The following is a 24,324-nucleotide window of genomic DNA, read 5'->3' on the forward strand; positions in this document are numbered from 1 at the left end:
GTACCTCCCCAGCCTGGCCAGCACTGGAGCTCAATAGGAGAGGGTTATCCCTCATTCTCTCCGCACCTCTCTGTTCAACACTCACCCTCTTTCTCGGCAGGAGGTACCGGGCTCCGGTTCTTGCCACGTGGACTTCCTCCTGATTGCTGAGACACGTCACCCTCTGGCTGTAGGTGCTGCGTGGGTGGAGGCACAGGGGGAGCTGGCTTTGGGGGCACTGTGTCCTCCCGGGGGGGTTCATGGACCTTGGTGACCTGCTGGGGGGTATGGGGCGGGCATGAACATCCTAGCCCCATGTCAGAGGTTGATAGGTTGGGGAGTGGCCGTGTATAGCCGGCACGAAAGCCAAGTACACAGAGGCAGCCACATCTTCAAAGTCCCCAAGTGGAGGCAGAGAGTTTTAACATCAAACATATGGGTCACCACCACCAAAGAAAGGCCTGTTTCAGCTGCCCAGAGCCAAATGAGTACTGGGACCCACTACTGCCCACTCTACCTGACACACCCCACATCACTGGAAATCGGAAGAAGTAAGAAGTGGCCATGTGGGCTTTGGGGAGCTAGCAGTGAGGCCAGGCACACAAGTTCAACACCCAAGCCTGACAAGAAAGGCCAGCTTGGATATCCATGAACTGCTGAATTCAACAGAAAAGCCAATCCTAACTCTCAAAAGGGAAATGGCCAAAGAGACTCCAGACAGCCAGGTGTCTTTGGAAAATGGCGAGTTCCTAAAGACCCCAAAGACAGACCTGACAGGGCTTGGACATTAGCTGGCCGAGGTATCGCTGGGGCCTGGGGGCTTGCTGGCCACAGCTGCTTGGTCTGGGAGGTGGGGGAACCCCCGGATCAGCCTTCCCGGCCTCCCTACCCTATCCAGCCTTCCTACCCTATCACCATTCCTGCGTACACATCTCCATCTCCGGGAGCCACTGGCCTGGGAAGAGCTCCCACCCGTACTGCTGAGCACACAGGAAGCCAAGGTCAAGGTGGACTGCCTAGATGCAGGGTTCACTCACAATTGGGGGGATGGCGGCTGCTCGTTGCTTCAGCTGCTTCAGGTCCAGCGGCTTCTGGGGCGAGGTACTGGCCCGGGGATCGCTGGCTGGGGCGAGGAGGCTGGGCCTTGGTGACAGCAGCCTGGGGAGGGACAATTGTCAGGTCAGGCTGGAGCATCAGCCACAGGCTCTTGGAGGGCCTTCCTGGGAAAGGGGGCTGTCCTGCCTCCATGGCTTCTCCTTCAAGTCCTGGAAGGTGGGGCCCGCCAGGGAGGCCCTTAGCAGAGGTCCAGGTGCCCCAGCCAATACACACTGCTGGGTAGCAGAACTCCTCTGGCCCCCACACGCCACCTCTCCAACATGGCCTCAGGGCAGAGACAGCTGAAAAGCTTTAACCGGGCGGGCGCTTAAGCCACGAGGCCCCTCAGGGAGTGGCCAGAAGGCCACAGACTCAACCGGATCAGGGTGGAGGGGACACTGAGAGATCCCATGGAGATTATGCTCGTCCCAAACCCAGAACAGGCTGGGCCGCTGGGACAGGGCTGAGGACGCCACTAAAGTGAGGATGCCTGTGTCTGCTGGGCCCAAGTACGGCTCTGGGCTCAGTTCTGTTCTGAGGGGTAGGCAAGATTCATTCACCTCAATGATGGTGGTTGAGCTATGGGCTACAGCCCCAGAATCTGGATAGAGGACAAATCTGGGGTGGGTCCTTGGAAGCAGGGGGGCCTGTGTGTTCCTGGGTACTGTGGCCATCCTGACTCAGGCACATGAAGACATGTGAGCCGGAACCCTGGCCTTCAGGGTGAGAACTACTGACAGCCGGGACATGGTTAGAGCCACAGGGGGCAGAGCAGAAGAGCACAGGCCTCCTTCGCAGATGGAGGGGCACAGACTCTGCTGTGACAGGACTATGCATGCGACAGGCCCTGCGGGTAGCAGCCTACTGCCCGCATCTGCCACTCGCTCAGCCAAGCGGGGAGAGCAGACAGGATGACGCCTGCTGAAGCTGCCTGAGGCAAACAGGGGGGACAGGAAGAACAGGTCACCCTGAGTCCTCTTATCCCTCCTGTCCCACCTGTCCATACCCATGTCAGGGACTCCTTTGTTGTTGTCCTCACAAGACTTCACTTAGTCCCTGTTCCATCTGGCCACATGCTCCACCTTGGGCTTTACCGGCATATCCCGGATATCCCGTCATTCACTTGCCCCTAGTCATTTTTTCTTTCTTTTTTTTTTTCCTTTGTGTTTCAAGACAGGGTTTCTTTCTGTTAACAGCCCTGGCTGTCCTGGAATTTCTTTGTAGACCCAGGCTGGCCTCAAACTCACAGAGATCTGCCTATCTGCCACCTGTGTGCTGGTATTAAAGGTGTGTGCCACCACTGCCCAGTTGCCCCTAGCCATTTTAATGTCCAGCTTTGGTAAACTTAAACTGAAATAAAATATTACACAGACTTAGGAAGATGAATGGACAACTCCTCTAAAGGTCACGCCCAGGCTGGGTGTGGTGGCAAGATACCTGTCATCCCAGCGCTGGGGAGTCTGGGCAGGAAGATTCTATAAGTTCAAGGCCAAGTTGGACTACAGAGTGTGACCCATTTACAAAACATCGAAAACAAAAACAACAAGGCTACTCCCACTAACCCCACATTAAGCTAAATCATACTCGAGAAGAATGAAGATGTACACCCCAGAGCAACCCATTCGTGTAGCTCCTGACTAAATGCTTAAGCCACACAGATGCCCACAGACTGACGCTGAAGGAACACACAGGTTAAGATGTGCCATCATCTATATCATGGAGCCCTGACCCTCATGCCCCAACAGAAAAGAGGCCAGACAGTGGCCACATGCCCTGTTCCCTTCAGAGGACGCTGGACTAGAGCATCAGTGAACACCACAGCTGGAAAGGATGTGCGTGGGGGGTTACTCTGGGGTGATGGCCTGGTCGGCAGTGACACTGTGAGAAACATCATGAAACTCTGTGCTTCTAAGTGGTATGTTCTGTTGATTTACAGCTCTCTGGAGCTACCAAGAAGAAGGTTGGCTATGATGGAGGGACCACTGTAACAGCAGCCCTGTTTCCCGTGAACAGTATAAGCCAGGGAGCGCCGTGTTCCCTCTAATCTGTGTGCAAGTGGAAAACAGGAGCGAGCTTCAGCGCCAGTTGAGACCTGAACTTTTGTGTATGTACATTTTGGCAGAGACCCAAATTGCGATTCTAATACATAATGGCACACACCTGGGAGCTAAGGCCTTCTCTACAGGGACCACGTGCCTTAGTTTCCCCATCATCTCCAGGCAGGCATAAAGCTAGAATGGTATCCCAGAGCTGCAGGTAGCTCACAACAGCCTCAATTCAGCACCAGAAGACCCCATGCCCTCTTCTGGCCTCCTTCCCCTGCCTCTGTGGTCCCTGCACAAATGTTGTACACTCAGGCAGGTTACAAACACACACAAATAAATGGGGAGGAGAGATGACTCAGTGGTACACTGTTCTTGCAAAGGACTGAAGTAATTGCTTGTAACTTCTTCTCCAGGGGATTGGATGGCATCTGGTCTCCTTAGGAACCAGCACTCGTGTGCATGCATATACTATACATAGGCACATAATTGAAAATAATAAATCTCACAAAAAAAGAGGCACTTTGACAATCTTTGGCCCCAGGACAAAACAATAACATAACCCCCCTCAAAACAAAACAAAACAAAACAAAAATCAAAAGCCAAAAAACCAAAAACAAAACCATTGGTCCCTACACTCCCTGCTTTAGTCTCTGTGAAAACCACGGAACAGCAGCTCAGAATGTGCTCTGATGGCTTCCTCTGCACACTTCACACTAAGAGTAATGACTGTCCACAAGCATTGCTCCTTCAAGTCACACATGCCATCTACATGTCTCAAAAGCTATAACACATCTTTCTCTCCTCATCACCATCAGGGGAATTAGAGCCTGGCTAGTCCTGTGTCTAGTCTCTCTACGGGCCTGCCCAGTATATGCTGCATCAAACCCTATGGGCCTGGCTCCCTGGTCATGGTAATGACAACAAAGCAACTATATGGATGTCTGTACCCATTGCAGGTGGGGAAAGTGAGCTTGGGGGTAAGGGGAGGAGGGAGCTTTCTAAGATCTAACCCTGATGGAAAGCACCAGGCCCCTCCTCTGAAGATGAGGGGGGCTGCAACCCAAGCCTCCTAGCAAACTCCAGGGCAAGCTGCCCTGGGCAGAGCAGCAGTGAGCAACAGAGCTCTCCCACAGCGGCCTGAGTTGGGCTTGATGGAGCCACTCACTGAGAACACAGGGCAGGGGACTATTGGTCCCACAGGGCCTGACCGGCCAGGTGTCCTGAGTCCCAGTCCAGGACCTAGACAGCAAGCAGGAAAGGCACCAAGCACCAGGGAAAGAGGGAAAGGCACTACTGGCTGGTGCTACAAGAGAGGGGTCTGGAACTGAGGGGGCAACACCCTGACAAGAGCCTAGAAAAGTCTGAAAAGCTAGCATTCAGGGTGATGCTCTCATGCCCAGCTCTGCTGCCTATGAGCCTACCATCCAGACTCTGTAGGAGTACCACCTGTGGCTTTGAGGTACACTCATCTCAGTAGAGATCCTGGTGGTACTGAAGCTGCCATGGGTCCTATGTCCCCTGCTGTGCCTGCCAGGACACCAGGGCCCTCAGAACCTGCTGGCCAGCTTCTCTTATCCAGGGCCATCTGTTGCCCATTTGCTCCATGTGGGCCCTAGCAGTGGAGTCCACAGTGAACACAGGCGGTCCACAAACCATCCGTTTCAGATCTACCAGTCCCGAGGGGGAAGGGGAGCCAGGGGAAGCAGGAAGGGCCTTGTGTGGGCCGGTCTGAAGGTCATGGTCGCCTCCCTTGGTCTGCTGGAATTTTTCAGAGACTTGAGGGGAGAGAAAACAGACTTTGCTGTTTGCAGTCAAAATAAACAGAGCACACTGCCTCATCACAAAACATCTCCTGCAGCTGCCCAGAGGTGGGTGGAGCCACCCAGATATGATCAGGAAAGGTTTCCAGGCCTGTCCTTGAGTACCCAGATGGTCCCATCTAATACATGATGCCCCAGGGCAGGGAGGGTGCCAATCAGAATGCTCCCCACAGACCTGCTATCACTTCCGAGATGAAGCTGGGGTGACTGCATGGCCAGGGGCTTCCAGGGTTTGGGCCCTGGATAAGATCATCTCAATCAGTGCCCCTACAGCTGGCATCTTCGCTGCAGCCTGGCCCAAGGACTGGTCCTGTGTGCACCTGGCTGGCTCCTACCCAGGGCTTTTGCACTGACTGTTCTCACCACAGAAGGAAAGAACTGGGCCCTCCCTGTGTCCCAGACCTAACCCTAGGGCCCTGGCGCATGAGACCTTGTCGGGAAGCTAGGCTGATGTCATCACAGGGACACTGGCATCCTTCAGGAAGTAGGAATTTGAACAGAGAGGCGGATGGGATAAGGGTGCTGTGTCTACCAGCCAGGGACTACAGGCAACCATCAGCAGTCAAAGATGCTAGATGGGTGCTTTTCAAGTTGTAGTATGGGCTTGACTCCATGACACCTGGATTTGGACCTTCCGCCTCCATTGCTGTTTCTTCAAGCCACCAGGTCTGGTTCACACCTGGAGGACACCACCATACATGCTAGCACATTCTCTCCCTGGAGGCTTCTATGGCTGCCTCCCTTCCAAATCTCAGCTCCTTCCACTGTCCCCTTCTAGGGCGAACCCCTGGTGGTGGCTTGAATAAGAACAGCTCCCATAGGCCCATATGTGAATGCTTAGTCTCCATGGAGTGACACCATTTGAAAGGATTAGAAGGTGTGGCCTTGTTGGAGGAAGTATGTCACTGAGGGTGGGCTTTGAGGATTCAAAAGCTCTAGCCAGGCTCAGGCTCAGACTCAGGCTCAGTCTGTCTGTCTGTCTGTCTCTCCCTCTTTCTGCCTGTGGATGAGGATATAGGTCTCAATTACTTCTCCAGCATCATGCCTGCCATGTTCGCTTGCTGCTATGCTCCCTACCATGCTGGTATGAACTAAATCCCTGAAACTGTAAGCAAACCCCCAGTTAAATGTTTTCTTTTATAAGAACTGCTGACCAGGTGGTGGTGGCACATACCTTTAGACCCAGCACTCAGGAGGCAGAGGCAGATGTATCTCTGTGAATTCAAGGCCAGCCTGGTCTACAGAGTGAGTTTCAGGATAGCCTCCAAAGCTATACAGAGAAATCCTGTCTCAAAAAAAAAAGAAAAAACAAACAACAAAAGCCTTAGTCATGCTATCTCATCACAGCAATAGAACATTGACTAAGACACCCCTAATTTCTGGTCTTAGTCTCATGTTGGCCATTACAAACCAGCCACAGACTTCAAGGCAGGCAGGGCCACCTGTGTTGTCTTGGCAGATGGAGGGTACTCCCTGTGTTTGCAGAATACACAAGAACCAAATCTCACAGCAAGGGCTGCCCAGGGGCTCTCACCTGCCCTTGTCACCTCCTTCGGGCTCATCCACCTCGTCGGCACTGCAGGTGGCACTGGAGTCACTGTCCTGGGGGGCACCTGAGCTAGTAGAACTCTTGGTGGCAGCAGCCTTGCTCCCAGACTCTTCCACCTTGAGTGGTGCCTCAGACACAGCCTCGATGGCCTCTGTGCCCTTGGCCTTGTCTTCAGGCTCCTCCTCAGCCTCTTCCTTGTTATCATTCTTCACACTCTCGGGCGGCTCCTCAGGGGCCTCAGGCTCCTCTGTCTTTCCCACATCGATCATCAGCTCCTCGGACTCAGGTTTTTGCTCCTTGGCATCTTCTGTCTGAGGAACTGCAGCCACCTGGTCTTCTTGGTCATCCTTGGAAACAGCAGCCGGGGGTGTAGCAGGTGACGGGGGAGCTACAGGGGATGATGGGCCACTGGTGTCAGGGGCCGGACAGGGCTCAGCGGGGACTGTTGCAGGTTCTTCTGGTGGAGGGATGGGTGGCTGGGTGGCAGAAGGCAATGTCTCAGTGCTGGTGGGCTTAGGCCCATTTTGTCCAGTGTCCTTGGTGGCCTCTGTGCGCGGGGATGGGACACTCTCAGTATCAGAGCTGTTGTTGACAGCAGCTATATGCAAGGCAAAAGCAAAGAGGGGGATGAGCTGCTGCTATGTGGGAGGTGACAGCACTCCCAAAGAATATCAGAACAGCCCCCAGGCTCCTATACATCTAGATGAACCCTGTCCCTCACAAGCCCCTACAGACCCTCCCCGGGCTGCTGCAGTCCTTGCTTGACCAACTTGCAACTTCAGCTTCTCCATCCTACTATTCACAGACTGGCCAACTCCAACCCCTAGGCTCTCCAGGTAGCCAGTGCCCCTATAGGGCCAGTCCAAGGACAGCCTCAAGACAGGCCTTCATCTGGGTCTGTAGATATGATCTGAATTCCAATCGGCCCTGTGCACAACTTTTGGTACTCCTGTGAGAAACCAAACTGCCATGGAGGCTGGAGAGCAACTGTATAGGCTAGGGGACCATGAGTGCATTACAAATGGCTGACAACACAGCACAATGAAGACCACTGCATAGGAGCAACCCTGAAGGGACGTTTCTCACATAGGTTAAAGGCTGTGTGTGTGTGTGTGTAATGATTTACATGTCTGTATGCCTTCATGCATGTGCTGGCCTGGTACTGGCAATGTGGACCACACTGGCCTCGAACTCACAGAGATTCTTTTGCCTCAGCCTCCCAAGTACTGGGATTAAAGATGTGCATCACCACGTGCTGTCTCCCCCTAACTTTTTGAGGCAGGGTCTCTCACTGACTGTCTCAACCGAGAGCACTGAAGCACCAGAGACCCAGCTACAGGCCAAACTGGGTCTTATGTCCCTCCATTTTCTGCAAGACAGACACCTGGAAACAAGGCTGGGGACAGGAACAGGGAAAAAGTCCTGGAGCAAACCCAAGAGGGAAAAGGTAAATGAGGACAAGAGCAGGGGGAACAGACACTGCATACAGAAGAACGCACAGAGGGGGAAGCAGCACAGGGCGAGACATGGGGAGAGAGACGTATGACCTTGGCAGCTCAGCCACAGCCACATTCTTACCTGGGCCACTGCACTCCCCCACTCTGGGAACCTCATTTCCTGAGGCCTGTAAGGCTGGAAGAAGTTAGAGAAGAATTAGAATCGAGGTGGCAATGATCCTGTGGAAAAGGAAGGGGTGTGGCTGGCAGAGGATGGGGACTCATGGCGCAGCAGCTTCCACAGAACCTCCTTGCTCAGCTCCCAAGGGAGGTCCTGGTCACCCATAGCGATGGTGACCTGCAGCAGCCACACAGGCAAGGTATGTCCAGCATCAACAGAGCCCTGGCCAAGTGCCAGGGACATAAACTAGTGGAGGTTTTAGTGGCCATCAAGCCTTGTCAGTCAGTCCCCAGCCTCCTCTGCTTGTCAGCTCCCTTGGAGCCCAGAGCAGGACACTTCCCCGAGAAACAGTATCAGTAGCACCAGCAGGGAGCTGGCCATGGGCACATAGGGCACGTGACCCTCAGAGACCTCAAGATCAGGGTGAGGAAACAGACACAGAGAGTTAATCAAGCTGCCTGGGCCACAGAGTGGTTTGATCTCTGGGCTCCCTCCACAACAGGATATGGGAGGCTGAAGCCACTAAAGTCTTGTGGACAAGCAGACAAGCCCCCCTCTTGGCTGCTGGTACCTACTACTCACTGTCAGGTATGTCCACACCAGCAACCCTCAGAGACATGCAGGGACTGTGACAACTGTGGCTGGTCCCCACCCTAAGTTCTCAGCTTGGGCTGGGAAGGGATAACTAGAGGCTCAGGTCTGCACTGGGCCAGACACAACCCACCAGGAGCCCAGGGTGTTCAACAGGCATGTTCACACAGTCTGATACATAGTAGGCATTTTACCGACCCACACACCAAGTGACAGGAAGATCACAGGCCCCTACCCCTGGAGGCCAGAGTACAGGGCTGTGACCAAGCTGCCAAACCAGGTCTTAAGAGACCTGGAGTGACTTCTCCACACCCAAGTCTCTGTGAACGTGGTGTCACTGCCTCCTCAGGCTATGATGACGGAGATGAGGCTACAGGGCTGCCATGACCGTTACCACACAAGGAAGTCCTAAGTTAATTGGTCCCTGGCCTGCAAGGGCAGGGCTCACACAAATGCTTGCTAGACAAATGGGCCTAAGTCACGTCATGGTCCCCAGGGGACTGTTTCCCTAGGACTCAGTTTCCCCATAGTGAAGATAGGCCCAGTGCTCTTAGGTATGAGAGGCTAGCTGGAACCTTCCATATTGCTGTCCCAGGAATCCCTAGGTGGTGAGAGAGGCCTCACACAGCCTGGCCCTGCCCCTACCCTGCTCCTAAACAGGTTGTGAACACCCCACTACCAGTATCTGGGGCTCACAGTCACTCCCCACTCTTGCAGGCAGCTCTGGCTCTACAATTTCCCCTCCATGTTATGCCCGCTTTGCTCATGGGGATGGCTGGGAAGGCATTCAACAAAAGGGTCAGGTCTTTGCCACCAACAGCCTAGGGCCCAGCCTGGATGCTCAGAGGATTTGTGGCCTGGCCTCCTGGGGCCACTCTAGGCCCTACAGTGAAAGCATGTGAACCTTGGGGAGGAGAGAGCCAGAAGCCTCTCACCCAACCACAGCCTAGTCGGGGCTCCTCTGTGGTTATCCCCTAGGCCTGGCCCAGAGAATCAGGGAACACCTAGGAAGATAGAGACACAAAACAGGGCGTGCATGTGTGTTCACTCCCCTCCCTGCTGAGGACAGTGACTTCACCTTCCACCTCCTCGGCCAGCTCTTCCTCATTGGCGCTTGCACCAGATGCTTCCATCTCCTCATCTTCAGCGGCAGGTGGGAAGGCTGTCTCTTCACTTGCCGCAGCTGGGGTCTTCTTCTTTTTCCTCCGAGCATTCCTCTCCTTCTCCTGGGAAGGACAGTAGTGGTCAAGGCTGGAGACGCCCCATGCCTGAAGCACAGCCACAGCTACAAGGGCAGTGAACCTGGCTACATGGCTATATAGGCAACCTTCCCACTGGGCCCATCCCAGTGGCCACATGGGCCAGAGCTATTTTTACCATGGAGGTTTCACAGTGCCATGTGTCCCAGTGGGACACTGGGACAGGCCAGGCCAGGCCAGCATAGGAAGGCCGTAGTGGTGCAGAAACTGTGAATACAGACTCAGCAAATACAACAGGACCACTGCCCTCAAAGCCAACACACATTCTAAAAGACTCAGGGGATTGACCAGGGACCACAGGGGGACCAAACAGGGATGGAGAGAGTATGGGGCCACGTCAGCTGGGTGGGTGATCAGGTTTCTATAGGAAGGTGACACTTGGGAGTCCAGGTGGGGTCTCTGTAGGTTCAGCCACTGAGCACAGGCTAGGTGGGAAGAGCAGTGTGGTGGGTGGAGACAGAATACAGCTGAGGATCTCTGGGAGGAGAATGAAGACACAAGAGGGGACCACAGGCCAAAAAAAGGACAAGGTCAGTAAGTAGATGTGAGAGACGATGGCTCTGCTGCATCTGGTTGGTGACACTGTCCTGGAAATATAGCATGGCCATGCTCTGGGGAGATGGCCTGCTGTCTCCACTGCCACACAGGCCCTAGAAAAGGCCTTGTGGAGCACACCAGGCCTGGAGGTACAGATGTGCTGTCCCAGTCCCAGAGACTAGAACCCTGGGACATGAGAACAAAAGGGGAAATACGTGCCTGTCTGTTCGTCACCATCTCTATCACCAACACTAGGCCACAGGCTTGTCCTGACTATACACAGACCTCATGGGACATTTGCCCTGCCACCCACACCCACGCAGGGCCTGGTCTTGGCACCTCCCAAGAGGCTCAGGCTCCAGTCTGTGGGTGCGAGGATGTTGTGGCATGTGGCTGGGGATCCCCTTCCGCTGTCTATCTTTAGCAACAGGAACTAGGCAGCAGGTTGCAGGGATACTCACAGGAAACAGGAGCCCATTCGCCTGGCAGAGCCATGGGTGGGCGATACAGCATACCCTGTGTTTCTAGAGCCTATGGGAAACCCAGCTATAGCCTCAGCACCAAAGGGCTTGTAGGCCTGTGAGAGCAATATTTTGGAGACAGGAACACAAATTACATCTGGCATTTACTAAGCAACTATTGCGGACCAGGACTCTGTAAGGCATCAGGTCCTGTGAATGCGCAGTTACCCTGCCAATCCGCGTATGTCACCCCTGCTTCCAACACTCCAGGCATTCCCTAACACCTGGACTCCCAGCCCTCCATCTCTAGTCCTGCCACTCTGCATGATCTAAGTCTGCCTCTCCAACCCCCTCGCCAGCCCCAGGGACTCTGCACAGGCTGTTCTCTGCCTTAACACCCTTCCCCCAGATCACGAACACTCACTTCCTCAACTCTGCTCCAACGTCATCTCCCCAGAGGCCCTCTGTGATTTTCCTGGGGGAATTAACCAATGCCCTCCAACCCTCACTCTCTCTATATCCCTGCCTCGGCACCTTTAGGCCACATGCTGGAAGTTCTTGACCAGACTTACTCCTCGTCAACCGGGACCTCTGCCTGCTTCCCTCCCACACCTGGAGTAGAGCCAGGCGCTCCGGAACCATGTCATTACACAAATGAGCCTCAGAAACAACTATACCAACTCAGAGAGGCAAAGCTCAGCATCAAAGAGGACTGCCTGCTAGAGTTCAAGTACACCCCAGCCTGGAGCATCTCCCAGCAGCCACAGAGAGAAGACAGATGAAGGAAGCAAGGCCAGGGCCGAGGCCCAGATGACACACTGAGCAACCTGGAGGCCGAGCCCTGAGGGCCAGGACACAGACAGAAGGGCAGCCTTCGGCCACATGGAGGGGGAGGGAGACCTTAGAGAGGACAAGGCTGCCAAATGTTACATAACCTGCGACACAGAGCTCCACCCGAGCTCCCGTTTCCTGATGAGTCTCCAGCAGCCATGTGCAGGCCAGGCCTGGGGTGAGCAGGAGGGGACACCCACTGACCTCCCGCCCCCTCCTCCCTTGGTGGCCTAGGGTAACATGCCTTCCTGCATTCAGGTGGGGCTGGGCCAAGAGTCAACAGCCTTAGCCACTCAGGACTCAGGCAGAAGTGACCTCTTGTTCTTGGGATTTTGTTTTTGAGACACATCCTGTAGCCCAGGCTGGCCCTGAACTCCCGATCCTCCTGTATCAAGCCTCCTGAATGCTGGGATTATAGGTGCCACCCCATGCCCAACTTGATTCACCCTCTTTCTGGGGGCAGCCTGATGTTCAGGAGGTAGGAAGCAGACAGCCCCAGTTCAGGGGCTTCCACAAAGGCCAGCTCATATACTCCCACAATGGGGTACTTGCCCTGTACTTCTGAAGTATCTGCCTTTGCTTATCACTCCTTATTGCAATCCTCAGACCAACCTGCTCTTAAGGTCAGCTAGGGGGAATGACAGCCCCCTCTACAGGCTGCCACCAGGGCAGCTACCTGAATGACAAAGCCAGGGACAAGGACCTGATCTGCCATGCTCAGACCAGAGTCATTTTCTCAGCTCAGCAGCTGGACATGATTCCCACACCCCACCACGGAAGAGGCCAGCTCCTCCACAAACTCCAGCCACGCCTCTGCCCATTAGACACTGACTGTCTCACTCAGTGACCTGGGCCAAATGCTGAATTTCCACAGGGGAAGGTGTGGGCTCAAATCACACTCTCCTGAATTAGGTGGTACCTCCATCCCTGTTTTATCACACAGATGGAAACTGAGGCATGGAGGCCTGGCTATGTGCCCTGAGTACCAGGCTCAGCACAGCAGGGCCAGGGTACAAACCCACCGGCCCAGAGCCACTACTTTGGAGTGAGTGACTCAACGCATGCATGCATTTGTCTATCTCTCTGAGACAGACACAGCACACTAAGACACCTGTACCCTGAGCCTTCTGCCAGCAGTGCCTCATGACCCCTTCTAAGCACCGCACTGGCAGCTGTGAGGAAGACATCCTCCCCCAGTTGTTATCTTTCCCACTTCACAGTCAGAGAGAAACTGAGGCACAGAGAGGACAAGACACTTGCCCAAAGCCACACAGCCTACAAGTGACAGAGCCCAGATTCACACGCACATGTCTTTTGGGCCATGTCTATCAGCACACAGGCCTTGGTGGTAACTGCTGCATGGAGATTACAAGGGCCTTACACACCCAGAGGACAGGGTTGGTAAGTGGGTTGTGACTTAAGTCACAACTTAAGGGAGCGGATAAAACAAACAGCAAGCAGGTAGGAAGGCCCATGGGGTGCTTCCCCTCCACAGGCTCCTATTTCCGACTCACAGGACCACCTGCTGTCCCTCACCTTCCAGATGAAGAAACAGCTCAACAGGGGGAAACTATTGCTCAGGTCACAAGCTCATCCAGACTTAGCCCCTCTCTTTAACCCACTGGGTACTCAGGTCCATTGTCCCATTGGGGGTCCTTGAAAGTAGAGAGAGAAGTCCCCTGGCAACATGAAGAGTTGGGCAGTCATATACATGGAGAAATCTGAACTGGAAGCAATGGCTGGGCCATGAGGGTGACAGCTGCAGCTGCAGTGGGCTGAGGAGGCCGCCCCTGGACTCTGCATGGGGCCGGAGAAGAGGTCTGGTGGAATGATGCTGCCTGGCCTGCCCGACTGTGCTGTGCATGCCATGCTATGCACTGCTGTGTGACCTGCTCTGGGCCTTGGTACAATGCAAGGAAGAGCAATACACAGAAACCCAGCGAAGGGTGGGGAAAGGCCCCTCCCAAGCCTTTGACCATAACGCAAGGTGGAAGGCAGGGGTGGTAGGTAGAGTTACTCAGCTATGCACGCTTCTACTTAGATGGCTAAGGAACCTTACCTGGCCTCAGTTTTTCCAGCCCTAAAATGATGATGATCAAGTGTGTCCACAAAGAGAGGATAGAGGGATGGCGGGAAGAAGGCAGTGGGATGCCTGGCTCTCCAAGGCCCTCCTGGCCATGGCTGCAAATGAGATCCTACATGGAGACACCTTGCAGTTTTCAGTGTGGAATGTGTCTGGCCCCCAAGTCCTTCTTTGGCCTCTGACTCTTGAGACCTACAGTCTGTTTCACTATAGCCCTAATGCCCAAAGGGGTAGCCAAGCAGAAGCCAAGCTGCTCGCTCAGGGCTCTTTTGCCTCTGGGTCTCCAATCCAGGGTGCTGAGGGTGGTGGCAGATTCCTGGCTGAGTCAGGGCCCAGGCCACCCGAAACTCCTTGTGCAGGCGGGCGGGCGGGCGCCAGGCAGCCAGGGGCCACACAAAGGAGGCCTGGCTGTCCGCAGTCCCCAGGGTCCCAGCTCATGAGTTCTGGCCCATACTCACCATCTTTAGCTTGTGCTGCTGAAGGATCTCATCCAGGTTCTGTCTCTTCTTGTAGTTGAAGTAGAAGTTCTTACACTGGGACACGGTCTTGGAGCCCACCATGCGGGCAATGGCTGACCAATTCCTCCCATGTTCCAGGAGGCCTGTGGGTAGAGGGCAGGTAAGGGCTCATACCAGTCCAAGACCGAGGGACATAGACAGGGACCAGGTGACAGAAATGATGGTGACAGACATGGCCCCAAGTGAGGCCTTGTTTAAGATTCTAGGGATCAGAACACGGAACTCTGCCCCCCCCCATCTTTCCCTCCCCAGTTGGGCGGGAGCTGTGGTGACCCAGCCCTGACACTGCACAGCTGCAGCGAGGCCTCAGGAGAGCAGTCTGTTTTCCGGTCTCACCGTAGGTGAAGGGGAAAAAAAGCAGTGGAAGAGCAGAGGTTGGAGCAGAGCCAAGCTGAAGAAGGGAGCAGAGTGAGCTTGGGCCCTCATACCTAAAGGGCCACACCAGACTCAGGGCCCACCTGGTCTGGCTGGGTTCAGCAGCCAAGGATGGATATTTCCCAAGTCACAGCATGAGACCACATGGTGGAAGAAACTCCAGATTTGCAGGCCCTCCAAGCCCACCAAGGCCACAGACCTCATTGTCTACAAATTCTGAGCTCCATATGGAGTGGCATACACTGTTCAGGTCTGAGGCCACAGACCCTAGGCTAGAAGGCTATGGACCCTCTGTTCACACTTCACCACACCTCACCAACCTTCAGTGGGCCTCAGCTTCCCTGAAGGCAAAGCTGGCCACTTTCCCATGGCAGTGACAGAACCTGCCCCTGGGGATGGAGGTTAAGAGGCTGAACGACTGTGCCAAAGCCAACTCGAGCCTCAACACCACTTTGTAATGATGCTGAGACGATTTCCCATCACTGAGTTTCGAGTCACTTTCCTCTACACAAGTCAAGTCAAAGCCCAACACTGTAATTGCTATTGCTGAGGGTGGGGGTGGGGACTATTGTTCCCACCCACCCCCAAATTCAAACTCCAGTTGGTGGCTTACTACAAACAAAGGAAATAGCAAAACCCCCAATCACACCAGCAAGTGGCCCCCTAGTTCTGCATAGCATTGAATGGAGTCTGTCTTGCCCCGCCCCCACCCCAGTCAAGACAGGGACTGTGAGTTTCCCACCCACCTCACCCAGCTCAGAAGAGGGTCTGAAGCCACAGCTTCCCACTATAGCAGCTTCAGGGGCCCATGGTATAGAAGAAGCACTGGACAGTCAGGCCACCTGCTGGCCTGCAGTGACCACAAGAGCCATGTGGCTCCATAGCTGCTTCTCAGGGATCCTCAAGAACAGGGGGCAGGGAGGGCCAGGGCTTGGGATCAAGTGTAGCTCAGGCCCTGACCTTTCCCTCCACCCTCGCCAGCAGCAGCTGCCACTTCCAGAACCTGGCGGCTGTGGCTGCGTTTATTTATATTTCCCAAGCGCGGGCCAAGAGGGCCCAGCAAACACGTCAGGCTGCCGAGGGATCGCAGGCCCAGAACCCCAGGGCAGGTCTCCATTTGGAACTGTTGGGGGTGGGGTGACTGATGAGCTGGGGGTGGCCCGACCCTGGGGAGCAGCAGACATTTCCAAATTCAGTTAAGTCAACAAGGAGTCAGGCAGCTGGGTCCCTTAACTAACTCAGCTTATAGAAGCAAGGAGCTGGCAGGGTGGGGGATGACACTCAGCTGTTCCTGAACACGTGTGGTCACCAAGGAGCACTGGGCTGAGCTCTTGGGGAGCCCTTTCCCAGAGTGTGCCACACAGCCCCAGGAAGACGCAAGCTTCCTCACAATGGGGCGCTGTGCACAGGGGCACTTCACATCCTATGATGTGGAGACAGCCCAGCTGCTCTGGCTACAGGGGGGGGGGGAAGCCCCTCTGAGAATGGCCCGACTAAGCCTGGTGCCCAGATGCAGGCAGCCTCCTTCTAGGAGATCCTGGCTGCACCTAGAAAGGCAAGAAGGGGCACCAGGGAAAGGGAGGCTGCAGCCACGGGTCCAAAATTGCAAGTCTCCCCACTACACTTTCCTATAGCCCCATCTAAAGTCGCTGTCACCAGCCAACCCCACCCTCCAGCCCGATCTCCAGCCGGGGGGCCACTCACATCCTCTCATCTGCGTCTCCCCTTCGGCCAAGTTTTCCGGAAACATCCGGCTGGAAGGATGCTCCAGGGAGCGGAGCGGTGATTAGGAGGCTGTGGCCACAAGGCTCCTTAGGGCTTCTTGCTGGTATCCCCTGGCTCTAGCTCATCCTCAGAAGCAGAGAGGGTGAGAGCAGGCACTGGGGGTGGGAGCTGCTCACCGCCCCACAGGGGCCAGGACTCCTCCAGCCGCTGCCACCAGCTGCCTCAGGGAGTAGAGTGGTGCCCTTCCCGCTTGGGAGGGGGACGAGGGCAACGACAGCGGGAAGTTGTCAGTTCTGTGCTGGGTTTCTCTGTGCCAGGCGTCACCAGTGTGCACGCGGCGTCCGCAGTTCTTCCAGGCACCAGTGTTCTCAGGGAGGACACTTGGGGAGGGTGCTGGCAGGGAGCCCCCAGACCCACCACGCCACATGAAATCCAAAGCCCTGGGCAGGACAGTACCGGGCAGCAGTGTCCCTAAGCGGCCTTGCTGTGGAACCCAGGGCTCCCTCCGCTCAGCTCTTCTTGCTGCCTGACCCAGCGAGCCGCGTCAGGACTGAATGTGACCTCCAGACGCAGCAGGCGGGGGCGGGCGGGGGCCGGGCACAGGCCCAGGTTCGGCTGGGCGGGCCAACTGGCACAGGCTCCCTCCCTCTCTCCCCATCCGTGGCAGCGTCAGCAGCGGTAAGAACAGACTGAGGGATCCAGAAAAACAGAGCTCCCACCCCCGGCAGGCAGGGAGCAAGCAGCCTCTTCCGCCCGCCCGCCAGCCAGCCCTCCCCGCCAGCCAGCCGGTTCCACCTGCGGTCGCACCCCTCCTTCCTCACAGGCCCCCAAAGCCTCCCAGAGGGCTGTGGGTGGTCAGGGCTGGCTAGCTTTCTATGGGGATGGGGGTTGGGGAACTTGGGATCTACTTGGAAGTACTCTGATACTACCAACCATATGGGGTGAGGGAAGGACCTGGGGCTCCCCGAGGTCTGGCCTAGGGTCTGGAAACCCTGGCTGCCTACTGCATCCTCTCTCTGAGAGCACCTGCTGCAAGGTCCCAATAGCTCCCTGGAGGCCAAGACAACGGAGCTGCCTTCTACAGCAACATCCGGTCAGGCTGACTTCCACAACCGACTCTTCCTTCTAGCCCTTGCCCTTCCATCCTGCTTTAGAAGCCTCAGAGGACAGGGACAGACAGCTTGGAGCTTTCCTGTATCCCTGGCCCTATGTGCTCAGACATTTCCCAGGCCAGTTGGCTAAGAGATCCCCACACTGCTGAGAACCCAGGTCTTTCCCATGGAATTCCATTGTGCTCCACAGAGGAACTCCAAAGAGGGTCTGTGTGAGCACATCCCCTGTGGAAATATCAGTGTTTTCCTGGAAGGTAACCCACAAAGGCTCTCAAGGCTGAGGAGACCTAGAAAATAGACAGCTCTACTGCTCCCAACCCTGAGATGTCTCCAGGACACTTGTGGATGTCCAAAAAGCATTTAGGCCCTGCCTCTGGCTCTTGGAGTATTTAAACCAGTTCCTTTGTTGCACCCATCCAAGAATGCTGCCCATCCACCTATGGGTGCTTGTGCTGCAAGAGGCACTTAAGAACGAAGCTCTAGACAGTGCCTGAGGCTGGGATCCATTAAGGTCCCCATGAGTGTCAATCCTGAAGAGGGGCTGTGAACTCAGTCCTAGGGATTCCTGAATTGGCTGAAGCATCCCCAACATTGGGAACACTGGCCCCACGTGCTACTCCAGGCTGCCCTGTGGTCTCAGGTCTCAGGTCCCCCCCCACACACACACACACTTCTAATTTCTAAGGAAGGAGTTAGAGGCAGCTACTTAGGAAGTGAAATTGACCAAGACAGGAAGTGAGGCAGGGGGCCTGAGTCAGATCCCAAAGTTGGCAGAGCCCAAGAGCCACAGAGGAGAGGAGGAAATGGTGGCCAAGGGGACCCTTTCTTGTGTGCTACCTGGAGCCCATGAAATGCTCCAGTGGCTCAGGGGCAGTGACAGTTTCAATCCCAATGCCCTCCAGAGGGGTCTGTGCCCCAGACTGTGTGACTGTATGAGCCTCTTGCAGTGCCTCTCCTTCCATTTGTGTCTTGGGAACATTCTAGCACTCTGACCTGAGACATCACAGAGGAGGACTGGCTTTCCCAGCTCCTTCCACGAAGAAGCTTCAGGAGACACCCCAACCTCCACCCTCACAGCCTCTTTCTTCAACTGACTTGCAAAACAAAACTTTCGCAGAGCAAGAAGTGAGATTCCCATCCCTCCCTGGGTCTTTCAGCCACATCCTCCTTCCTTAAGAAATGTTGAGCCTGCAAGGGACTCAAGGGATGATGTGTGGTCACTAGGTACCAGCTGCCCAGAGACCTAGAGTGTGCCTGGTGGGGCATAGCAAGCCCCGTGGGGGTATCTGGGATGACCGCATCCTTGAACCTGCCCTGGCCACCTTCTCATCCTCCAGACCCACCTCACACTTTAGACCTTAGCACTTCTACTTGCCAATTACCAGTACAGCGGAGGTACTCCACACCATGTCAGACTCATGTGAGATCGCCAAAAAGGCACCAAACAAGGCCATCTGCAGAGCCTTAGATGCCCTGGTCTGCAGGGCCAGAACGCCCTCTCCCCAGTGCCTTGGCTGGCTGCATACCTGGGGAAAGATGTCTCACAGGGAGGCATACTCCTCAACCATACCACTTTCTCATGGGCAGAGCAGAAACAGGGCTGCATGGGATCACGGGGTCACCAGGGTCATTCACGGCCAGTCCCTTCCCAGCAAGCAGTCTTCGGGTGCTGACCCAGACTGAGGAACATCTCCTTTAGGACAATGATGAGGGAGGGGTGGGAGTCCAGAGCCAGCCCCATGTGTGGCCATACCTGAGTCTGTACAGGAGCCCTGCTTTCTCCTGGGGGAATCATAGCAAAACAAACAAGGACAAGACTCTCCAGACATGTCTTCCAGGGCCATCTCCATCCTGCCTATGGGTATCTCCATCCCTTCATCATCTGCCCACTTGGGCGGAGCCTAGCCCTGCACTCATGGCCTCTGAACTCAGTGCACCAGCCAATGGATGGGTCCACTACCCACTTGGCCAGACTACCTCACTGCTGTGCATAGGGCCCGCTAGGAGACACACAGTGTATTCTTGGAAAGGTCAGCCTGGCCTGGCAATAGGGACAGCATGAACTCTTACAGAACAGTGGCTGAACACCTCCCCACCGGGTCTAGGTTCTCAACCATGAAAAGATGAGACCAGACCACATCCACTGGCAGGCAGGCTCACATGGGACACTCGCCTCCATTGCCTGGCCCGGAAATAGCATGGGGTGTCCCTGGTCTAAGTAGAGTAGGGGGGCACCCATTACCCTCAAACCACTGGCTCTGCCCAAGGTCAGAACTCCAGGCCAGACTAATGTTTCCTTGGGGAACTTGAGGCCACTGGCCCAGCCCTGCAGGTCCCTCCCTCCCAGTGTAGCCCTTCTCCTAAAGCAGGTAGAGGGCCAGGTCCCTGAGTATACCCAATTCTTTAGGAGGCAGCTTCCTGCTCAGGTCAGGCCCCACCTAGTATGAACTCAGGAGGGCAGCACTGCTCCCTCAGCAAACATACACCACACAGAGACCCTGGGTCATCTGGTTGCCAGATTCCAGTTCCATCCATCCTTTCTGAATGATAGGCAAACTCCCAAACTCCACCACTGTCACCAAAGCCACTGTGGCTCTCCACTCCTGCCTATCACGTCCTCATTGTCTGGGTTTCTAATATGTCTCGCTTGAGTGCATTGTCCCTGACACAGGGCTATCTGCTCCACTGGTTGCCCTTCCTTCCTTCATTACTTGGAAAAACAGTAGCCCTGGGGACCAACCCATTTAATCCACTTACCACTCAGTCCTGCTCTGCAACCAGAGAGCCTGGGTTCCCATCCCAGCTCCTCCACTTCTTGACTGCGTGATCTTGGGACGTACACTCAACATCTCTGGGCCTCTTTCCCTAAGAGCAGCTGCCTCAGAGCATGATGGAGAGGAAATGTCTTCCTCCATAATAAGCTTGCCCTCCACCTGTGGCTGAACAACTGCTTGGCAGGCCATGCCCCTACATTGCACCCCCAGGACACAGGTGAGATCAGCCCCATGCTACAGGTACCCACTGAGGCCAGATTCCATAGGAGACAGAGTTGGGACTCCCATCGGCTTGTGTGACCTGGAGTCTGCCCTGAGTGCCCACTGTACACCAAGGGCTGCACACATCTGGCTCCTTCCACCTTGATGACAAACCCAGAAGGCAGACGTGCCTGCTTCTTTTTAGATAAAGAGCAGATAAAACTGAAGCTGACATGTGGAGGCCGCCAGAACAAGGAGCTACAGAGGTGAGGGGAAGGAAAGGGGCCAATATGCCTAGGGCATCAGGACCTTAAGGTCAACTATTGACTATTTATTGATCAATAAAGTCACATGAATGTGGCTGGGCTGGACAATATCCCCAACACAAGTTTGGCGCCCTTATCACAGGGAAAATGGCCTGAGGAGGGGACATAGTGAACAGAGGGGCAGGATGGCCATTCTGATGGGGTAGGCTGACAAGAAGGAAGTCTGTATCTAGATGTGTGATGCACTTTAGTGGTAGTACTCAGGAGGCAGAGGTGGTGACCTCTGTGAGTTCAAGGCCTACATAGGCTACAAAGAGATCCTGTCTTTAAAAAAAAAAAAAGGAAAAGGGAGGGGGAAAAGGAAATCCGGATACATAGGGGGCGGGGCATCGAGGTTATGAGAGGATGGAGGCCATCCTTATGTGGCCACCACCTGAAGTGGGTGCAGAACCTTCCCTGGAGGAACATGGCCCTGCCCCCACTTCAACTTTACAACTCTAGCCCCCTGAGCAAGGGAAACATTTCCTATTGTGTTGAAGTAAGACTGTGACTAGATAGAGATGAAGAAAGTGAGCGGTCTGAGATCATACAGACAGGAAGTCCAACTAGGTTTCTCTCGGCTGGGCTCTTCCGCAGCTGTCCTCACAGCTGGACTACGGAAGGATGCTCCAGTGGCTCTGGGGACACCTGGTGGCTTACCTGCCTGGGTTCCCTGAGGGCCTGTTTCACTGTAGGCTCCTACTGGGGCAAGGATGGGTGAGTACCATCTGCCTGAGACACAGCTTGGCTGGGGTCATTTTCCTCTCTGAGTTGTCAGCACGGTCTCAGCAGGGTGCTCTGGAACATTCTTAGCCTCTCACCCCCACAGGCAGTGGAAAAGGAGCTACCACGGGCTGCGCGCACCTGCCTCCCCGCCCCCGCCTCCGGAACAGCCATCAGCAGCCACTGCGAGTAGGCATAATTGTCCAGATTGCTGTAATTCACAGCAGCAGCCCGCTCCGGCGCTCACGGCGCTATTTCAAATGTCACTGAGCAAGGCCGGTGCACATGGGCCCCAGGATCACTGGTGACGAGCTCTCGGCCCTCCCTGCAGGCCCTAACCTTGAGACAGTGGCATCTGGGCACTCCATCCCAGCTGGTGAGTCATCCCACTCTCCTCCCACCTCCTGATCTGCCCTTCCAAAAGGGAGAGAGAGCAGCCTCCTGGTGTCAGGCAACAGCTACGAGGCTGGTGACAACATGAGAATACTTGAGGTGCTGCAAAAGCTTCCCCTGAGCAATTGCACAGTCAGTATGCTGAGACCCACATGTGGATAAAAGCACAGCAGTCACATGACATCCACAGCAGCGTGCAAAGCCCAAGGCAGGGACAACCCACCACTGTCACCAGCTGAGCCCATCGGCAAAGTGTGTGTGTGTGTGTGTGTGTGTGTGTGTGTGTGTGTGTGTGTGTGTGTGTGTGTGTGTGTGTGTGGGTGGGAGGTGTCATACTCCATGTGGTTCGTGTAGCTCTGCAGCCTTCACAGTTTCATGAAGAACCCTGAAAACAGCGCTAAGTGAGTGCAGCCAGGCATAAGGACTACAGCGGCAGGAATCATTCCTGTAAGTGTCAGGGCGAAATGACTTCCAGCCACAGACCGGAAGTCCATTAGTGTTGCCTCACCCTCAGACTGATGGGCAGGAGGGACCGATAATGGGTACGGGATTTCTATTGAGGGTGTGGGAAGTTGAAGCATACCATTGTGAGTATATGTAGGTGTGTTTTGTTTTGTTGTTTGTTTGAGATGGGGTCTCATGCAGCCCATGCTGGCTGCCTACTTGCTACATAACTGAGGGTGACATTGAACTCATGATCCTCCTGCCTCTGCCTCCCAAGTGCTGGGATGACAGGCATGTGCCACCATGCCCAGGTTAATAGGATACTTCTCAGTGGTCAAGTCTGTGACATATACTTTGCAGAGATTAAACCAAGGGAATCAGACCATTACATAAAGAGTCTTTAGAATTCATACCACAAACCACAACGCAGACACATACACACAAAAACCAAAACAAAGACCTAGCAACATAGTCTCTCTGGGGTGACTGCACACCACACCCAGCCAGCTAGAGAAAGTGTCACAGAGCCCTGCAAACAGATTCCCCCACTGTCCTTCATGAGCAATCATCCTGCCTGCAGACCAGGCCCACCTCAGGTGAGGGAGGGTACAGGCCTGGAAAGACACTTACTCCAAGTTGGTGACTGCTTTCAGATGGTGTGGAACACTCCTGCTGGGCCCATTAGACCCTCAGCAAACCCCATGAGGACCAGGTAGTGGCTATGTTGGAGCTCCTAATAAAAGCCACTGGTTCCCACCACTCACACCGCAGACTGAAGACAGCAGCCACAGCCAGGGGGCAGGGGCAGGGCGTGAAGGACGAGGGACAAGCAGCCTGGGCTGGCTCCTGATCCTCAGTATTTCACCTCTGGATCTATGGGAGACCTTTAGCCTCATCCATGAGAGCAGGCAAGGACAAGAGAGGGCAGAAGCTACTTCTCGGACAAGGATCAGGGTAAAAGAAGGCCATCAACAAAGGCAGGAGACAACTGCAGTGCCACCATCAAGTGATCAGGTGGTTCTGTGTCTGGGGGGGGGGGGGGGGTGTGTGTGTGTGTGTGTGTGTGTGTGTGTGTGTGTGTGTGTGTGTGTGTGTGTAAGGGGACAGCTGCTAGCTCTGGGACTGGCAGTAAAAGCCATCCATCTTGAGCCCCTTAATGCTTGGCTTTCACTCCTTACAGCCATCCTGGATGGCACTCCTTATCTTAGGAACAGGTAAAAAGAGGCTCAGAGATAGGTCACCAAGCTGGAAAGGGAAGGCTTCAGTCATGCTGAATGTGGTTTCAGGGAGGTTATGATGTTATCAGGGCAGTGTTACCAGGGGCACCCTCTCAAAGGTCAGGTTCTATTGTCAAGGGATAGAGGTCCTGTTTAGCCAGCAGGGTGACTGTGAGGTGTCAGTCTTGGATAGTATGATGGCCTAGCCCAGTCTGTCATGTCACAAGGTCACCAGCAGCTCAACACCAATAGCTGGTGACCCCCTGAGTTTGATAGACAACTCCCACGACTGTCCCCAGGGCTGCAGCCCCACACACTGTGGAACACAACAAGAAAACTCGGGGACAAATTCCAAATGTTTGCAGGGTCCAAACTTGCACCCAGCACGGGGACTCTTGGGACCCTGTATAAGAGCCACACGCATACTCCTGTGATGACAGGAAGCCCTACAGTGCCACTGACGGCCAGTGAACTGTGACTCCACCAGGCACCTGTCCACTGTCCTCAGGTCCCCCTGTTTTGTTGGCCACTCACATACTCAGCCCGCAGGTTCCACTCACAGAGCAGACCCATTTTCTGGCAGGTCCAACTGGGGCTCTGAAGAGCCCCTGCTGCAAGCCAGATGCTTCAGCAGCCTTGCAAGACAGACGCTCCAGTGCCTGGGACAAAC

The 24,324-nt window shown here is 54.9% G+C and overlaps 1 protein-coding gene across 23 annotated transcripts in view; it reads right to left on the reverse strand.

Moving 5' to 3' along the window:
- Window positions 1-24,324, reverse strand: part of Ncor2 (nuclear receptor corepressor 2) — a 160,456-nt gene that overhangs the window by 25,398 nt on the left and 110,734 nt on the right. For 18 of the 23 annotated variants that reach the window (XM_035443336.1, XM_035443333.1, XM_035443334.1 and 15 more), the window contains 6 exons: window positions 14,326-14,468; window positions 9,775-9,922; window positions 8,067-8,120; window positions 6,474-7,086; window positions 1,017-1,137; window positions 86-257 (listed from right to left, as the gene is read on the reverse strand). In XM_035443336.1, the coding sequence (XP_035299227.1) occupies window positions 86-257; window positions 1,017-1,137; window positions 6,474-7,086; window positions 8,067-8,120; window positions 9,775-9,922; window positions 14,326-14,468 (1,251 nt within the window). The remainder of the gene's footprint in view (window positions 1-85; window positions 258-1,016; window positions 1,138-6,473; window positions 7,087-8,066; window positions 8,121-9,774; window positions 9,923-14,325; window positions 14,469-24,324) is intronic. The other 5 variants (XM_027413886.2, XM_027413885.2, XM_027413888.2 and 2 more) reach the window with 2 other exon arrangements.

The sequence above is a fragment of the Cricetulus griseus genome, chromosome 4 (assembly GCF_003668045.3).
Source record: "Cricetulus griseus strain 17A/GY chromosome 4, alternate assembly CriGri-PICRH-1.0, whole genome shotgun sequence".
NCBI classification, from domain to species: domain Eukaryota; kingdom Metazoa; phylum Chordata; class Mammalia; order Rodentia; family Cricetidae; genus Cricetulus; species Cricetulus griseus.